The 14717-nt window shown below is 41.5% G+C and overlaps 1 protein-coding gene across 1 annotated transcript in view; it reads right to left on the reverse strand.

Moving 5' to 3' along the window:
• The window catches only part of AFF2 (ALF transcription elongation factor 2), a 539484-nt gene that overhangs the window by 164372 nt on the left and 360395 nt on the right, over positions 1–14717 (reverse strand). The window contains 3 exon segments of the mRNA XM_070365748.1: positions 6883–6916; positions 7204–7240; positions 13041–13127. Coding sequence (XP_070221849.1) covers positions 6883–6916; positions 7204–7240; positions 13041–13127 — 158 coding nt within the window.

Genomic DNA, 14717 nt, shown 5'->3' on the forward strand with positions numbered 1-14717 from the left:
TGGGCTTCCCTGGTGGCACAGTGGTAAAGAATCCACCTGCCAATGCAGAAGACACAGGGTTCGATTCCTGGGTTAGGAAGATCCCCTGGAGGAGGAAATGGCTACCCACTCCAGTATTCTTGCCTGGGAAATCCCATGGACAGAGAAGCCTGGTGGGCTACAGTCCATGGGTCACGAAGACAAATGACTGAGCATGCATGCAAGTGTTCAGTCTACTTTGGTTTGATACCAGGGAAAGATCGTAGGTGAATTCCAAGGGGATGGCTTAAGTGCATGTCAAGAGTATGTGCTCTGGAGTCTGTCCAATTGTGGTTCTATTACTGTGGCCCATAGGGTGACTCACTCAAAATCCTTGAGTTTTGGTTTCTGCTGCTGTAGAATATAAGGTGCTGACTCCCATGGGTCTGTAAAGAGCGAAAGTTCCTGACATCCTTGCTGTAGATGCTCAGTGGGTAGGAGCTGGTTGAGATACTGGTGTTATCCATGGAAGTTTTCACTAACCTGTGGGCTCATTGGTGGGGAGTGTGCATGGTTTCACTATGAGTTACTACCCTGCGTTGCCCAGAGCCTTACACATAATAGGGGCTCAAAGCATTTTTGTTGTAAGGAATGAAGTAGTGAATGAATGAATATAAATATGGATGCAAATCAGGTAGAAAAGATGACATACTTGACTTTTTCCTGAGAGAAAGATGTTTGTTTCTAATTACAGACATGTCTCAAAATCCACCTGAAACATACAAATCTTGGGCACCTGAACAAAGACACAAAAAGCAAATCTGATCTTTCAAGATTTATGCTCCCTGAGCACAAACATCTATGTTTGCAGCTTTTGTAATGAAAGCAGAAATCCACAGCTCCTGTCAAAGGTGCCCCAGTTTTCAGTCTTGGCACCCGTCAAGCACCAGCAGCTTCAATACTTCTTGACGTGCACATTGCAAATGCCAATATTGCTTGTTGTCACATTAGCCAATATACAGTCCTCAAAATAAAATCCTCTTGATGTCTGATTACTCTTCTTAAGGACCTCATGCTGATTCATTTCAAACTGTGAATTACCTTTAATTCACAGCTTGAAAAGGCTGCCAAATTTTGTTTTCTCTGCTCCCAGGTGGCTGTCCCTGATGTAGTGGAGAACTTCCAAAAATATATTAAGTCCTTAGGAAAAGTTGGCATGCTCTAAGATGCAGGGCATACAAGATGGGTTAAATGCAAGAGTTGGCATATGTCTCAGTTTGAAAGTTGGAATGGCTGCGACCAGTGACAGTCACCAAGATTACCAGTTTATTGGGAGAGTTTAGTTTGGCTTTTGTAAGCCTTAAACTTATTAGTAGTATTTCTAAATTCCAAGTACCAAATCATCTATTCTGATTAAGAATTAATCTGATTATGAAAATAACAGTCATTTTCCCCCTGCCTCATTACACATTTATTTTGCTCCAGAAATTGTATCTAAGTAGAAGACCAAATTAAGTGCTTAGGAAAGAACATATGAAATTGCTCAAATCTCAAATCAGATTCTCAAAGGAAACATTTTCCATGATGAAAGTTTTTGTAGAAAGATGGTCAAAATTTTCATGCATGTTTTTTGTGTTTTGGAGTTTTACTGATAAAAAAATTGTTTAAAAATTCATCTAAGAAATTATGTAGCACTTGCTACTGGTCATATCAAACTAGAAAACAATCTTATTATCTTTCTATTTCCTGTGATAACGAAGTCTTCATACCCTATAGAGAAAAGATGAGAAATAATGCTCTTTCAGTTAAATCAAGCAACTTTAACCAGGTTTGGAATCATCAACTTCAGCTCTTCAAGTCTATTTGAAGGTTTGTGTCCAGGTACAAAATGCCAAATTTGGTGACCAAATCCCTGACTGCATCAGATTCCACAAGGAGGGACAACTCAGTGGGAAAAGAGAAGGCTTTGAGCATGCAAGATTTCCCACGAAGAGCAATGTAACTTACTCTGCCCTCCTGTGTACTCATAGCTAACATGTCTGTTCAAGATAAACAGTTTGTCCTCCCACTGAAACCGTGTATACTTCGTAAGGAGGGATGATATTCTAATGTCATTTTTCTCATGTGTAAAATGGTAATTATTGGGAGCCCCTCCAGGTTGGCATGGACTGTAGCCCACCAGGCGCCTCTTAGACCCTCTTTAAAGTGAAAAGTGAAGTCGCTCAGTCGTGTCCGACTCTTTGCGATTCCATGGACTATAGTCTGCTAGGCTTCTCTGTCCATGGGATTCTCCAGGCAAGAATACTGTAATGGGTAGCCATTTCCTCCTCCAGGGGATCTTCCTGACCCAGGGATCAAACCCAGGCCTCCTGCATTTTAGGCAGATTCTTTACCATCTGAGCCACCAGGGAAGCCCTGCTAAATATAATAGGGTGGTGTATATAAAAGCACCTGGCATGAGACCTGACACCTAGCCTCACCCATGATCCACCAGCAGAGTGATTATTGTCACAAATGTCTACCATTCCTGTGAGAGTGTAACTTCCTGTCCTCCTATCTGGTGCTACATTCAAGAATTTGTCCATGTGGTATGCATTGTTGTCACCCACAGGTAAACTGGCCACAACTAGACTCTTTTTGTCAGGCCTTTTGTCAACTGTCTGGGTCCATGGCTGGGAAGTTTTCAGACTTGTAGCTAGTGCCATAAATGAAGAAACTGGTTTCATGGCAAGGAAAGAGCAGACTTATGGTTACATTTCCAGTGGTCATGTATGGATGTGAGAGTTGGACTGTGAAGAAGGCTGAGCGCCGAAGAATTGATGCTTTTGAACTGTGGTGTTGGAGAAGACTCTTGAGAGTCCCTTGGACTGCAAGGAGATCCAACCAGTCCATTCTGAAGGAGATCAGCCCTGGGATTTCTTTGGAAGGAATGATGCTAAAGCTGAAACTCCAGTACTTTGGCCACCTCATGCGAAGAGTTGACTCATTGGAAAAGACTCTGATGCTGGGAGGGACAGGGGGCAGGAAGAGAAGGGGACGACAGAGGATGAGATGGCTGGATGGCTGGATGGCATCACCAACTCGATGGACGTGAGTTTGAGTGAACTCTGGGAGTTGGTGATGGACAGGGAGGCCTGGCGTGCTGCAATTCATTGGGTTTCAAAGAGTTGGACACGACTGAGCAACTGAACTGAACTGAACCTTTATGTTGGGCTTTTGTGGAAACTATCCAGAAATTCTCAACAGCACGACCTAAAACACAGGAGACACCTGATAAAAAGGGGGTCTGCATGATTTCCAACTTGACAGAATCCAAATGCAAACAACCAAGGATGACAAAGGAAATACCCAAACATCCATATATGGAGCTGCCATCTTCTCACTGGTCCTTACAAAATGAGCTAAAGTCAAGGCAAGACTAGAGGGATACTCTTGAGTTCATGGTTGCTGTCTGAAACTGATTGACAGGAAGAATTTGATCTGTCCCTATTCAGGATGGCTCATAAAAGACCAACAAAGTCATGTATTTTGGTAAAGCTACTGCACTGACAAATAGTTGACAAGCTGATAGAGTCAACTAGATGAAGACATCTAACTCAATGAAGAAAATTCAAGTTTTTTGGATTTGATTTCCATTTGCTCCTCCATTGTTCTTTAATGGTGCCATAAAGAAACCAGAAGGTAACCCATTATCTGGGGTGTCCCTTCAATCTCTGAATCTTTTCCCTGAAATAAATGGGTGCTTTAGAGGCAGGACAGACATGGTATCACTGTAGAACTACACAACTCTACAGCCTGAGAAATACAACTTGACCTTCAATAGCCCATGTCCCACTCTTCTGGGGGAAAAAGACCATTTTTGAAGGAGGCTAGAAACTCCACTGGATTTAGAAGACCTGGGTGAGGCCTGTTCCAAGACTATAATACTCTGACTTATACAGGCTGAGGGAAACAAAACCTTCTGGGTCTTCTTTCCTCCAGAAATTATTAAGGGTTTACATTCAATGAACTTTGAGGTTGAGCTGAATTACTAGAAAGTATAACTGTTTACATTTGAATTGTGGCAAGTGTTTGCATGTATACCAGTATGCATATATACATATGTTTGTTATTTTGCCTCATGTCCCTCAAGGGGCTCTATCTCTATACTCTGAAATAAAAATAAATTCCCCCTTGATTTAAACTTGAATCCTCTCAATCCAAGGTCAATGCTTTCCCCCAGTGCCATCAGTGTCATGGAACAGAGACTCAAGCCTGGATCTTGAAACTCTCCCAGTTGCATGCTCTGGCCTCCTGGGAAGTTAGGGTTCCAGCTGGAACAGGTAGGATGTTACCACTTAGATGGACACCCTATAGAAAGCACTGTGTGTCAATGGAGCATGCTGGGGCGAGAAGAGCTTCCATCTTCCCAAGGCCAGTGATCCCGCTGCATCACAGAGTCTGGTTAGTTCCGAGCTTGCACTCGGGGAACCCTGAGCCGGTGTTTTCAGTCCTGGTGCTGATCCGTGTAGTCCTTATAAACAACCCAGGCCCAAATGGAAGATCGGCATTTCGTCATTTGGGGAAATGAGGCCAAAATGAGGAAAACAATCAAGTAGTCCAGTAGCAAAGGGGCTTTGATTTACAGGGCTCTCATGTCTTCCTACTGCAGTGAGGGCTAGGGGCTTGCCCAGGACATTCGTAAGCCTTAGGAGGGTGTCTCTCCTGCAGAAGGGCTGTCTTGGGGCTGCTTCCCACCAACCTCCAGCCACTAACAGTCTGTCTACATGCAGGATGTTCTCAGATGCCTGGAGGATGACCTTGCCAGACGAAAAAGCCTAGAAACTGACTTAAAAAGCACAGTGTAGTAAAATAAGGGAGAATGACTATAATGGCTAAGTTGATAATAATTTGGAAGCTAAAAGTGAAAATAATTATTATAGCTCTGATCTTTCCTGTGTTAAACCTATACCCTACCACAAGAAGGTCATTTATTCCAGCTGGAGTCTGACAAACAATGCTTAGACTTTAGATCAAGCAACTAAAAGAAGAGGGGTTCACTCAGTAAACAGACTCAGTGTCTTCCATTTTTATCAACAAGGCCTATAGAGCACATTAGCCCTACTAAATGCACTGTATACCCAGTGCTACTGTCTGCAGATGCAGCCTCTAGCTATAAAGCACAATTGACAAGTTTATTTCTGTTAGTTACAAACTACCGAAATACTGCATTTTATGGTCTATATGGAAATCAGCATATTTCACAGCAGGAGCCTAAAACTCTTGCTTTAGGAGTAGAATCATTTTACAGTGGAAAAAAAAATATTCTTATAAGTTTTCATGTTGGGAAACCTGCACTGATTTCCTGAATGCTCGACTGTGTGCGTGTGTGAGTGTATGCGTATGTGTATGTGAATTATACTGGCTTTGGAATAAGAGTGGAGCAAGTTAGGAGTAGAGGTAAGGAGAATAAGGTTTATTGTCTACTAGGATAACAAGGGGGACGTCAATGCAAAATGATGACTGGAAAAGCTGGAATGAACAATATCAAAGATGATTTTGGGACTTCCCCGGTGGTCCAATGGTTAAGAATCCACCTTGCAATGCAGGGGACGTAGGTTTGACCCTTAGTTGGGGAACTAAGATCCCACCTGCCATGGGGGAACTAAGCTTGTGTACCACAACTACTGAGCCCATGCGATTTGGAGCCTGCAAGCCACAACTTGAGAGAAATCCAAGCACCACAACAAGGACCCAACACAGCCAAAAAAACACTTTTTTTCAATTACCACATTTCCATGTAATTTGGCCCTTAAATCAAGGTTATAGTTTTATTTTCCTCTTCTCTCTTTTTCCCTGGATTCTTTAAATGGAGAATTCTGGGGTATTGAAATGGAACCTTGACTTATAAGGCACGGATCAGGCCAGAAAACCAAGAGGACTGATGATGAGGTCAGCGTTTGTGGGAATTTAGTACTAAACAGAACTAAGACCATGGAAATACCACTGACTTTCTCAGAGCCTTGGTCTGTTTGGGAGTCATTCCCAGTTGTTTTGTGCAACTATTCGTGATCTTCCAAAAGGTGAGCAATTCACTTCAAGTGTGCCATTAGGCCACTCAAATGACGTACATTATTTCATTTTGAAAATTTTCAAGTATGTGACTATTACTCACACAGAAAAGTTGGCTTCCATTTTCTATTATTAGGAATGAAAGAAGTTGTGAGAGAACTACTCCCTTGATACGCTCTTGGACAAATGGATATTACAAAATCTACAATAGTTAATCTGAGGAAATTGGTTTCTCCAGGCCCCTCCTTCAGTGAACATTAGTAAAAAATGAAAACAGTGTGGAGTGAATTGCAGGGCCCTGGCTTCTGAACCTAGTATCATGCAATCTCTTATTCCATCTCTTGCTGGCTGCCCTTGTTTATCTTTAATATACAGTCACCAGATGACCTGTGAACAGCGAGGTCCCAGGCTGACTGGCCAGAACGATGCACTCAAGCCCTCATGTTCAAACACCGCTACTTAGGCGGCTTCTTTCTCCATCCTAGTCAGTGGTGGCTGAATGTTACATATAAAGATGTCTGTGGCTGAAGTGACACAATGCTCAAACAACTAGACAACTGAAGACTCACAGTTCAAACAACTCACATAGCTCAAACAACTCAAGAATCACAGTTATTTTTGACCCAGCTTGTATCTACAATGCTAGAGAGCCTAATGGTGATTTCATTCATTTTGGCCATTATTGGCTTATCGTGGGAAGTCTCACTCTCCCCTCTAATCACAGTCCACATTGTTAAGAGGCAAGTTTCCTATTTTCAAGGAGCAGCAGAGAGAACAAGATTCCCTCAGCACCAAAGCGCATTTTCCTTGCCAAATGCCCCTGAAGAAGCCTGTTTCAGAAACCTGAATACTCGGGACTTGAATGGTACTCACTTTGTAGAAGCTCTGCTGGTCGGGTCACTCCACTCTGAAAAGAAAGCGCACAGACATTTACTGTCCACGTTTTCTACTGTCAAATGATAATTCTGAACAACATTGGTTTTGAACATGCAGCCCTTCCAGTTACACTTTTTCACAGAATCCTTCCATGTATAACAGATGAAGTAAAAAGGAAACCAATTGGATATATCACAATGTGACTTTTTCTTATTGTTATTTCATGTTTGCATGATATTAGGTAGGAAAGAGAAGAAAGTGAGGGAGGAGAGGAGATAATGGTTTTGACCAAGAAAGATTTTTTTTCAAAACACTTACTTTGTAAGGCAAATCCTGGAGTCAGATGTTGGGATTCCTATAAGGAAGAACACAGACAATACAAACATTAGTTAAATGATACAAAAGAAACAAAAGGTCTATTTGTTACTGCTGAAGATATAACTTGACTAATGTTGGCAAATAGGAAACCACTGTTAAGGAGTCCATTAATTAGGTTACTGTCAGTAGCTCTACTTAAAGGATAGACATTTGCCAGCTAAACCTGCTACAACTTGACCATAAGTGCCATTTTATCAGAATTACACATAAGACTGGTATCTGTTCGGAAATGTGTGCAATGTGGGAACAAATGACCCATGTGTGAGATTCAAATGTATAATTTCTCACTTAGCTAGGCAATGATGCCTCTATGGAAGTAAAGGGGACTCGGTTCAAACAAAGGATCATGACTTTGGTAGAGGTATAAATAACACTGTAATTAGCAGACTGGCTCAGTTGTTCCATTTTATAGAAACAAGTCCAACTTTCTACCTTGACGGTGACACATATGCAATAGATGTCTCTTATTTTTACAAGAAAAGTATTCTTAAAACTTCATTGCAAAGTTGGAGATGTATAGGAAGCAATTCCAACTATGCGAGTGGAGCATGTGATCTAAAGAGATTTCAATTTTACTTGAAAGTCACCCTCAACGTGACTTATAAGTGTGTTAAGAAATCTGGATTTGCACACATCAGGCCTTCTGGGAGCATGGACACATGTGTGGAGGAAGGAGGGAATTTCAAAGGCAAAGCAACTGTTTCCAACCAGAGACAATGAATTCAAATAAATACAATAATTAATTATATCAAGAACATACACACACACACACACATAGACACACACACATGTCTACATAACTGACTCACTTTGCTGTTCATGTAAAACTAAAAAAAACATTGTAAATCAACTATAGTTTCAATTAAAAAATTCTTTAAAAGAATTATATCAATCTGCTGCAAGTAATCTATTCTTTAAGCTTAATCTTACCACCCTATAGAGTAAAAATAAGATCACAGCATAATATTATGTAAAAGAAGTGAGGTAGAATGATGATGATGTTGTGTTTAAATTGAAAGTGAGTTTTCAAATCTATGTAGCATGATTCTGTTACTCAAGACACTTATCTTCTGGCATGATCACCACACCAGAAGATGAGCAGAAACTCCACAAGACATGAGAAAGGCCTCTCAAGCAAAGGGCTGACACTAAGCCCAGGTAGTTTGCTGCTCAAGGGCTTCTCCGCCCTACACTGCCATCCTTTCCCCAGTCTGCTAGACAACTAACTTTTGAGAAAAGACCCTAATAAGCTTCGCCATTTGATTCCCACCCCTTAGCAAATTACATGGTGAGGAAGGGGAAACATTTCTAAAAACACAGCCACTAGAAACATTGAGACATGAAACCTGACAGCACAGGGGGCCAAAGCATATGACACAGCACAGTCAGAACTGAAAATACACCAGAGTCTATGGCCATTTAATATACAGGCAAGCATTCCTAGCCATGTCAATAGCTCCCGAGGACACAATTACAGCATAGTATAATATTACTTGGACTTCCTTGGTGGCTCAGATGGTAAAGAATCTGCCTGCAATGCAGGAGACCTGGGTTCGATCCTTGGGCTGGGAAGATGCCCTCGAGGAGGACATTGCAACCCGCTCCAGTATTCTTGCCTGGAGAATCCCATGGACAGAGGGGTCTGGCGGGCTACAGTCCATGGAGTCACAAAGAGTCAGATGCAACTGAATGACAAAGCACATAATATTACAGCATGCTGCAATAACTAAGGCTTCCCTTATGGCTCAGCTGGTAAAGAATCCGCCTGCAATACGGAAGACCTGGGTTCAATCCCTGGGTTGGGAAGATCCCCTGGAGAAGGGAAAGACTACCCACTCCAGTATTCTGGCCTAGAGAATTCCATGGAGTATATAGTCCATGGGGTTGCAAACAGTCAGACACAACTGAGCAACTGAACTGAACTGACTGATGGAAGGATAGCCTTTTGTTATACAAGAATTTCAGTTATCCAGAGCATCACATTTCCCAGAGTGCCAAATAAATGAGTAGTTAACCATTTGTTCATAACTATATGCTCATTATTTAAAAAACAAATTTCATTACAATTGTATAGGACAAGTTTGGTCTGGCATAGCTTCAGGAATTAAACAACAGCATTCAGAGTCAAGTAAATGATATCTCTGGTTATGGCCAGCCTTTGTACTGCTCCCAGAAATCTGGATTGAGTTTTTACCCTTCATCCACGTATCGTGGACATCAGACCCAAACAGTCAGTTGTTTGAGGCTTCAGAGCAGTGATGCATGAAACAAATTGGAGGGTTATATTTTTGAGTGAATTTGACTCAACTGTGTTATGTATTCTTGATACAGTTTTTAATGTTTAGCTGGGTAAGACTATTTCAAACCAGAATTCCAAACCAATGAAATATCTTTGGATATTACCCAAGTTCCTTTGCATACATACCCAATCCTGACTGAAAAATAGCTTGGTCATGGGGAGAATTTGCATTGCTCATACAGCAATTGTTGATTCACGTCATACAAATTTTTTCAAATGTCTGACTTTGATCTGTGCATTTCTTGTATGGACATGTCACACCAATAATTTTAGGAGTAGAATATAACAATGCCAAAATGTTTTCACAAACTTATGTCAGGCTATTTTAAATAATAGCCTTAATTGTAAAATCAGAGGCTCCTGTAGGATTTAGATTCTAGAGCAGGGGTTGGCAAACCTCTCCTATAAAGGGCCAGACAGTAAATATTTTAGGCTTTGAGGGGCCTATAGTGTCTGTCATAACTATCTAACCTTGCCATTTTAGTGTGATGGCAGTCATAGATAAGACATACATGAATTGGTGTGGTTAGATTCCATGAAAGCTTGATTTATAGACACTGAAATTTGAGTTCCATATCACTCATAGCATCTCATGGCATTCATATTACTAGTAATTTTCATATTCTTTGGAAAATCTTAGCCATTTAAAAATCTAAAAAGCCATGGGCTGTCATTTGCCAACTTCTGTCTAAAGGGACTTTCCCCAAGGGACATAACTAGCTCCCTCAATGTGGCATAGAGTTTTTCCATTTTCCATCTGAAAGTATGGCATTTCAATTTGAGATGGATAAGTAAATTTCACTAAGTTGAGGATTTTCAAGCGTATTGGTTTTTGTAAGTTTATAGAATCATAGATTATTTGGCCTGGAAAATCCACTGGAGTTACACATAGCACACATGTTCATGCACGCACACACACACAGTACAAATGAGGAAACCGATGCTTAGAAGAATTTGGACAGAACCACACAGCCAGCAAATGGCAGAACCAGGATTAAGAACAGCCAGGTCTTCAGCTCCTAAGACCCTTTCCTCCATGAAAGCTCTGTAGTGAAAGGAAGAAATGGATGCTTTCTGAGAGGATGGTGTCACCTAGTCCTGGTGACAAGCACAAGGAAAGGACCAGCACCCCAGGTACATGTATTTGCTGGAGAATACCCACGTTTTGGAAGATGGAATCTGAACTGGTGCATCTATAAACTGGTGTGATAAACATATCACTAGAACACCCAGAACTAAAGACAGGCTCACTCATTTATCAGCTGAGTGATTCTGAACACATTTCTTGACTGTGTGCCTCAGTTTTCTCCTCTGTAAACTAGGGACATTCAAATTACCAACATAGTGCATGTGTACATGCTAAATCACTTCAGCAGTGTCCGACTCTTTTGCAAACACATGGACTGTAGCCCAACAGGCTCCTCTGTCCATGGAATTTCCCAGGCAAGAATATTGCAGTGCATAGCCACTCCCTTGTCCAGGGGATCTTCTTGACCCAGGGATTGAACCCAGTCTCCTGCACTGCTCATGGATTCTTTACCACTGAGCCAATGGGAAGTCCGCCAATATAGTGAGGATTGAATTATTTACTGTGTAGTCAGTGCTCAGAACCAAGCGAGGTACACAACAGCATTATATGCGCTGTTCATGTTGTTATTATTATTTAAAATGTACTTTTCTTTCAAATCAACGTTTTGGCAGGAATCAAGGGAAACAAAAGAGTGGCTGGGTAGCCATACTGGTTTCACCATTTTATCCCACTTGCGTTTACCTTTATCGTGGGGTTGATGGTAGCACAGATAATTGACAGAAAATGCAGATCAGGCCTGATTTCAAATTTTGCACTTACTATAAAAGCCCATTTCAACAACCAGTTCTACTGTAAACACTTGCAAATGTCAAAATTGCGACTTGCATGAATTATCTGCAAACTTGGAAAAATACAGCTGAAAACACTGCAATCATTGTACAATTGTTGTACATTGTACATTGTTGGATTCAACACCTGAAACAGATGAACTGATCACTTGGCTGCGATGCCAGGGAGAAGGATATCAAACCCAGGGCAGCCTGACCACGGAGAGTTGGACTTCAGGAAGGAATGACACACCATGGACCCTGCTCACTTAGTTCTGATCCCTTTCAAAGGTGGAAGGGGATGATTAAACACAGTTTAGGCCAATGTTACTCTCAAAACAATGACTCTAAAATTAAAGGATGTGATTGGGTTTCTCCTACAAATAAAGTCCAATATCCTTTGTTGGCATTCAAGGCCTTTCCCAAAGATGCACTTATGTGCCTGGGGTTCACTTGAGACCATATAGTCTACATCCCACCATGATCTCTCTAGGTGCCTTGCTCTCCTGTTCTGCATGGAGAGTTCTTCTCTTGGGCCCTTCTCTACCTGTCAAAGTTGTAAGCAGCCTCCAGGTAATGTCACCTTTAAGCACTTGGTCACTGCCCCAGGGAGTATGAAATCCTTCTCAGGGCCTTTATTCTCTATTAAGGCACATGCTACATTGCTTTGTCATTTCATGTTTTTCTTCACCCCTAACTTTATTGTATGTCCTCAGTAAGTGGTTTCTGAATAAATGGATGGATGGGTGGATGGACAGATGGGTGGATGAATGGGTGGGTAGATGAATAGGGAGATGGGTGGATGGATGGATGGGTGGGTGGATGGAAGGGTGGGTGGATGGATGGATGGGTAAATAGATAGGTGGATGGATGCATGGGTGGATGGGTGAATGCATGGATGGCTGGATGGGTGGGTAGATGAATAGATGAATGGATGGATGGATGGATAGATAGCTAATTGGATGGGAGAAAAGAAGACATTATTTTTTCTTTTAAAATGTGTTATTGGAATATCCACATCTACTCAGGCATTTTTAAAAATAATGCTGAGAAAAAATTCTTACTGAGGGCAAGTGAGGAAAAATGTATATGAAACACTTGACATATATGTTTCATATATTTCATTTATATGAAACACTTGACAGTTCTACACTAGAACTGTAGGAGAAAAGGTTCTGTCAATATGATTTGTTGGCATGTGAGAATCTGTCTGCTTGTGGGCGAGGACTAGAAGTGATACATGAAAGTGAAAACTGATCCATTAGGCTGAAGAGTACTGGGTTTTTTAATTAGAACAGTCTGGGATGTTGTTCCATCATCTATTGGGTCTTTCTTAAGGGGTGAGTTCACTCTTCTCTCTGGTCCATCAGCTCAGGGGACAGTAGCTCAGCCAGTGGTGGTGCTCTAGGAATAATGATCTACAAGCTAGCATCTGGTGGACATTCTCTTAAAGACGCTCTTTCAATAAATATGCTATTTGTATTAACATCCTGAGGGACACGAAAGAGTCTAGATATTATGGCCGTAGAACACCAAGGCCACTTCTGTTTTTAAGATTCCAATGGGAAGATTGGTATAACTAACACCATAGCAAGGGAAATGGAGCAAGAAGATCACTGACCTGTCCTGGGATGGAAAGTGTGCTCTGCTCAGAATTTCCAGGAGTATGCATGGCAGTGAGAGGAGTAGGCCAGGGATGGGTCATCTCCTGATGAGGAAAAACAAAGCAACTTTATTCGCAGGAACTTCAAAAAATGAAACACTTTCTTGGCACTAAACATGGTAGGCCCTTTCTATATACTTACTGACTTAATTGGCTTAAATTTTTTCAGGGGAACTTAAAGTCATTCAGTCCATTCCCCTGCTCCACACTGCTGCTTAAAGCCTATCTTTGAGACAAAGGGCCATTCCACATCCACTTGTACATTGCCAGTGATGGGGAGTTCACTACTGTTCAAAGCAGCCAGTTTCATGTTCAGACAGCCTGATCACACTATTCTTTCCAGCCGGGAGCTAAAAAAATCTGTCTCCCAAGAGGTTCTACCTCAGGATCGCCCTTTGGAGCCACACAGAACACATTGTTTCTTCTTTCTCCTGACAAGCTGTTGGAAGACAGCAGCCTGATCCCCTGGTGCCATCTTTTCTCCAGCCAGAGACATTGGAAACTTGTTCATTCATTGATAGGGAACCTTCAACTTCTCTTCTAATGCCTGAATTCTGTGTTCTGTCAACTATCTCAGGTGCTCCCAGGAGGGACTCAGGACTGCCTGGGGCTCTTCTGACTCATGATCTCCTGTTTCAGGTGTGATCTGCCAGCTCAGGGCAGGGCAGCACGATCACCACCTCATTCTGGATGCTCTGATATTCATTTCTCTTGATGTAGCCTAACTGTTAGTGACAAGTTTAGGACCATGCTATTGACACAGTGCGTTTTTGAGCTGAAGTCTTAATGTTGGCATGGCCCCTCAGGTGCCCACTCTCCACGAGCAGAGAGGGTAGGTCCTCAGTTCTTTTAAACACTCGCTTTTAAAAGAGGTGCTGTTCAAATCTTGCTGGAGTCTTAGGACTCATGGTACGTTCCCCAAATAGTGAGGATAATTAAATCACATGCTCGACATCCCAAGAGAGATGACAAAGTTTGTGAAGCTGGACGGTGTCGGACTATGCTGGATTCATCAAACATTTTGGTATATGGACATTAAATCTAAAAATCAATGTAATGATGGAAATAAAGGCAAACTTGGGAGGAGGGGATCAAAGTTTATGAAAGGCCTTTTTAATGAGTCAGTTATATAATACTTTTCCCCAATCTTTATGGGTAACATAATTAGTCATTTCAAAGGTAATATTAATAAGAACTCTCAGGTAGCACTAAACCATGTTTTTTTTCCCCCTTCTATAATTATCCAGTTCAAAAAGAGTCTTTGATGTCTGAAGAGCTGTAATGCAAGAAGATACTTCACAGATTCATTCACAGTGGAACTGCTGAAGCAGAATCTGTAAGTATGATTCAGAGGAGCCCTGACACAGATTGGATTCTACCTGGCACTATTTAAAAGGAGGCGGTAAGTACATTAAAAATGCATACCAGATTTAAAGGGGATGCTTAACCTACTTAAAAGATAGACTATTTCCAAGTGTTTTCTAGTTGTGCATTTGTATGCAGTTGATAACATTCATGACAAACGCTACTTATGTATTCATCAAAACTGGTCCAATGTAACTATACATGACAACAGCTTCAAGCTGAATTCTAGTTACTCTGTGTCTTTAAAATACACAGTGATTTCTTTGAAAA

This window comes from Bos mutus, chromosome X (assembly GCF_027580195.1).
Source record: "Bos mutus isolate GX-2022 chromosome X, NWIPB_WYAK_1.1, whole genome shotgun sequence".
Taxonomy (NCBI): Eukaryota; Metazoa; Chordata; class Mammalia; order Artiodactyla; family Bovidae; genus Bos; species Bos mutus.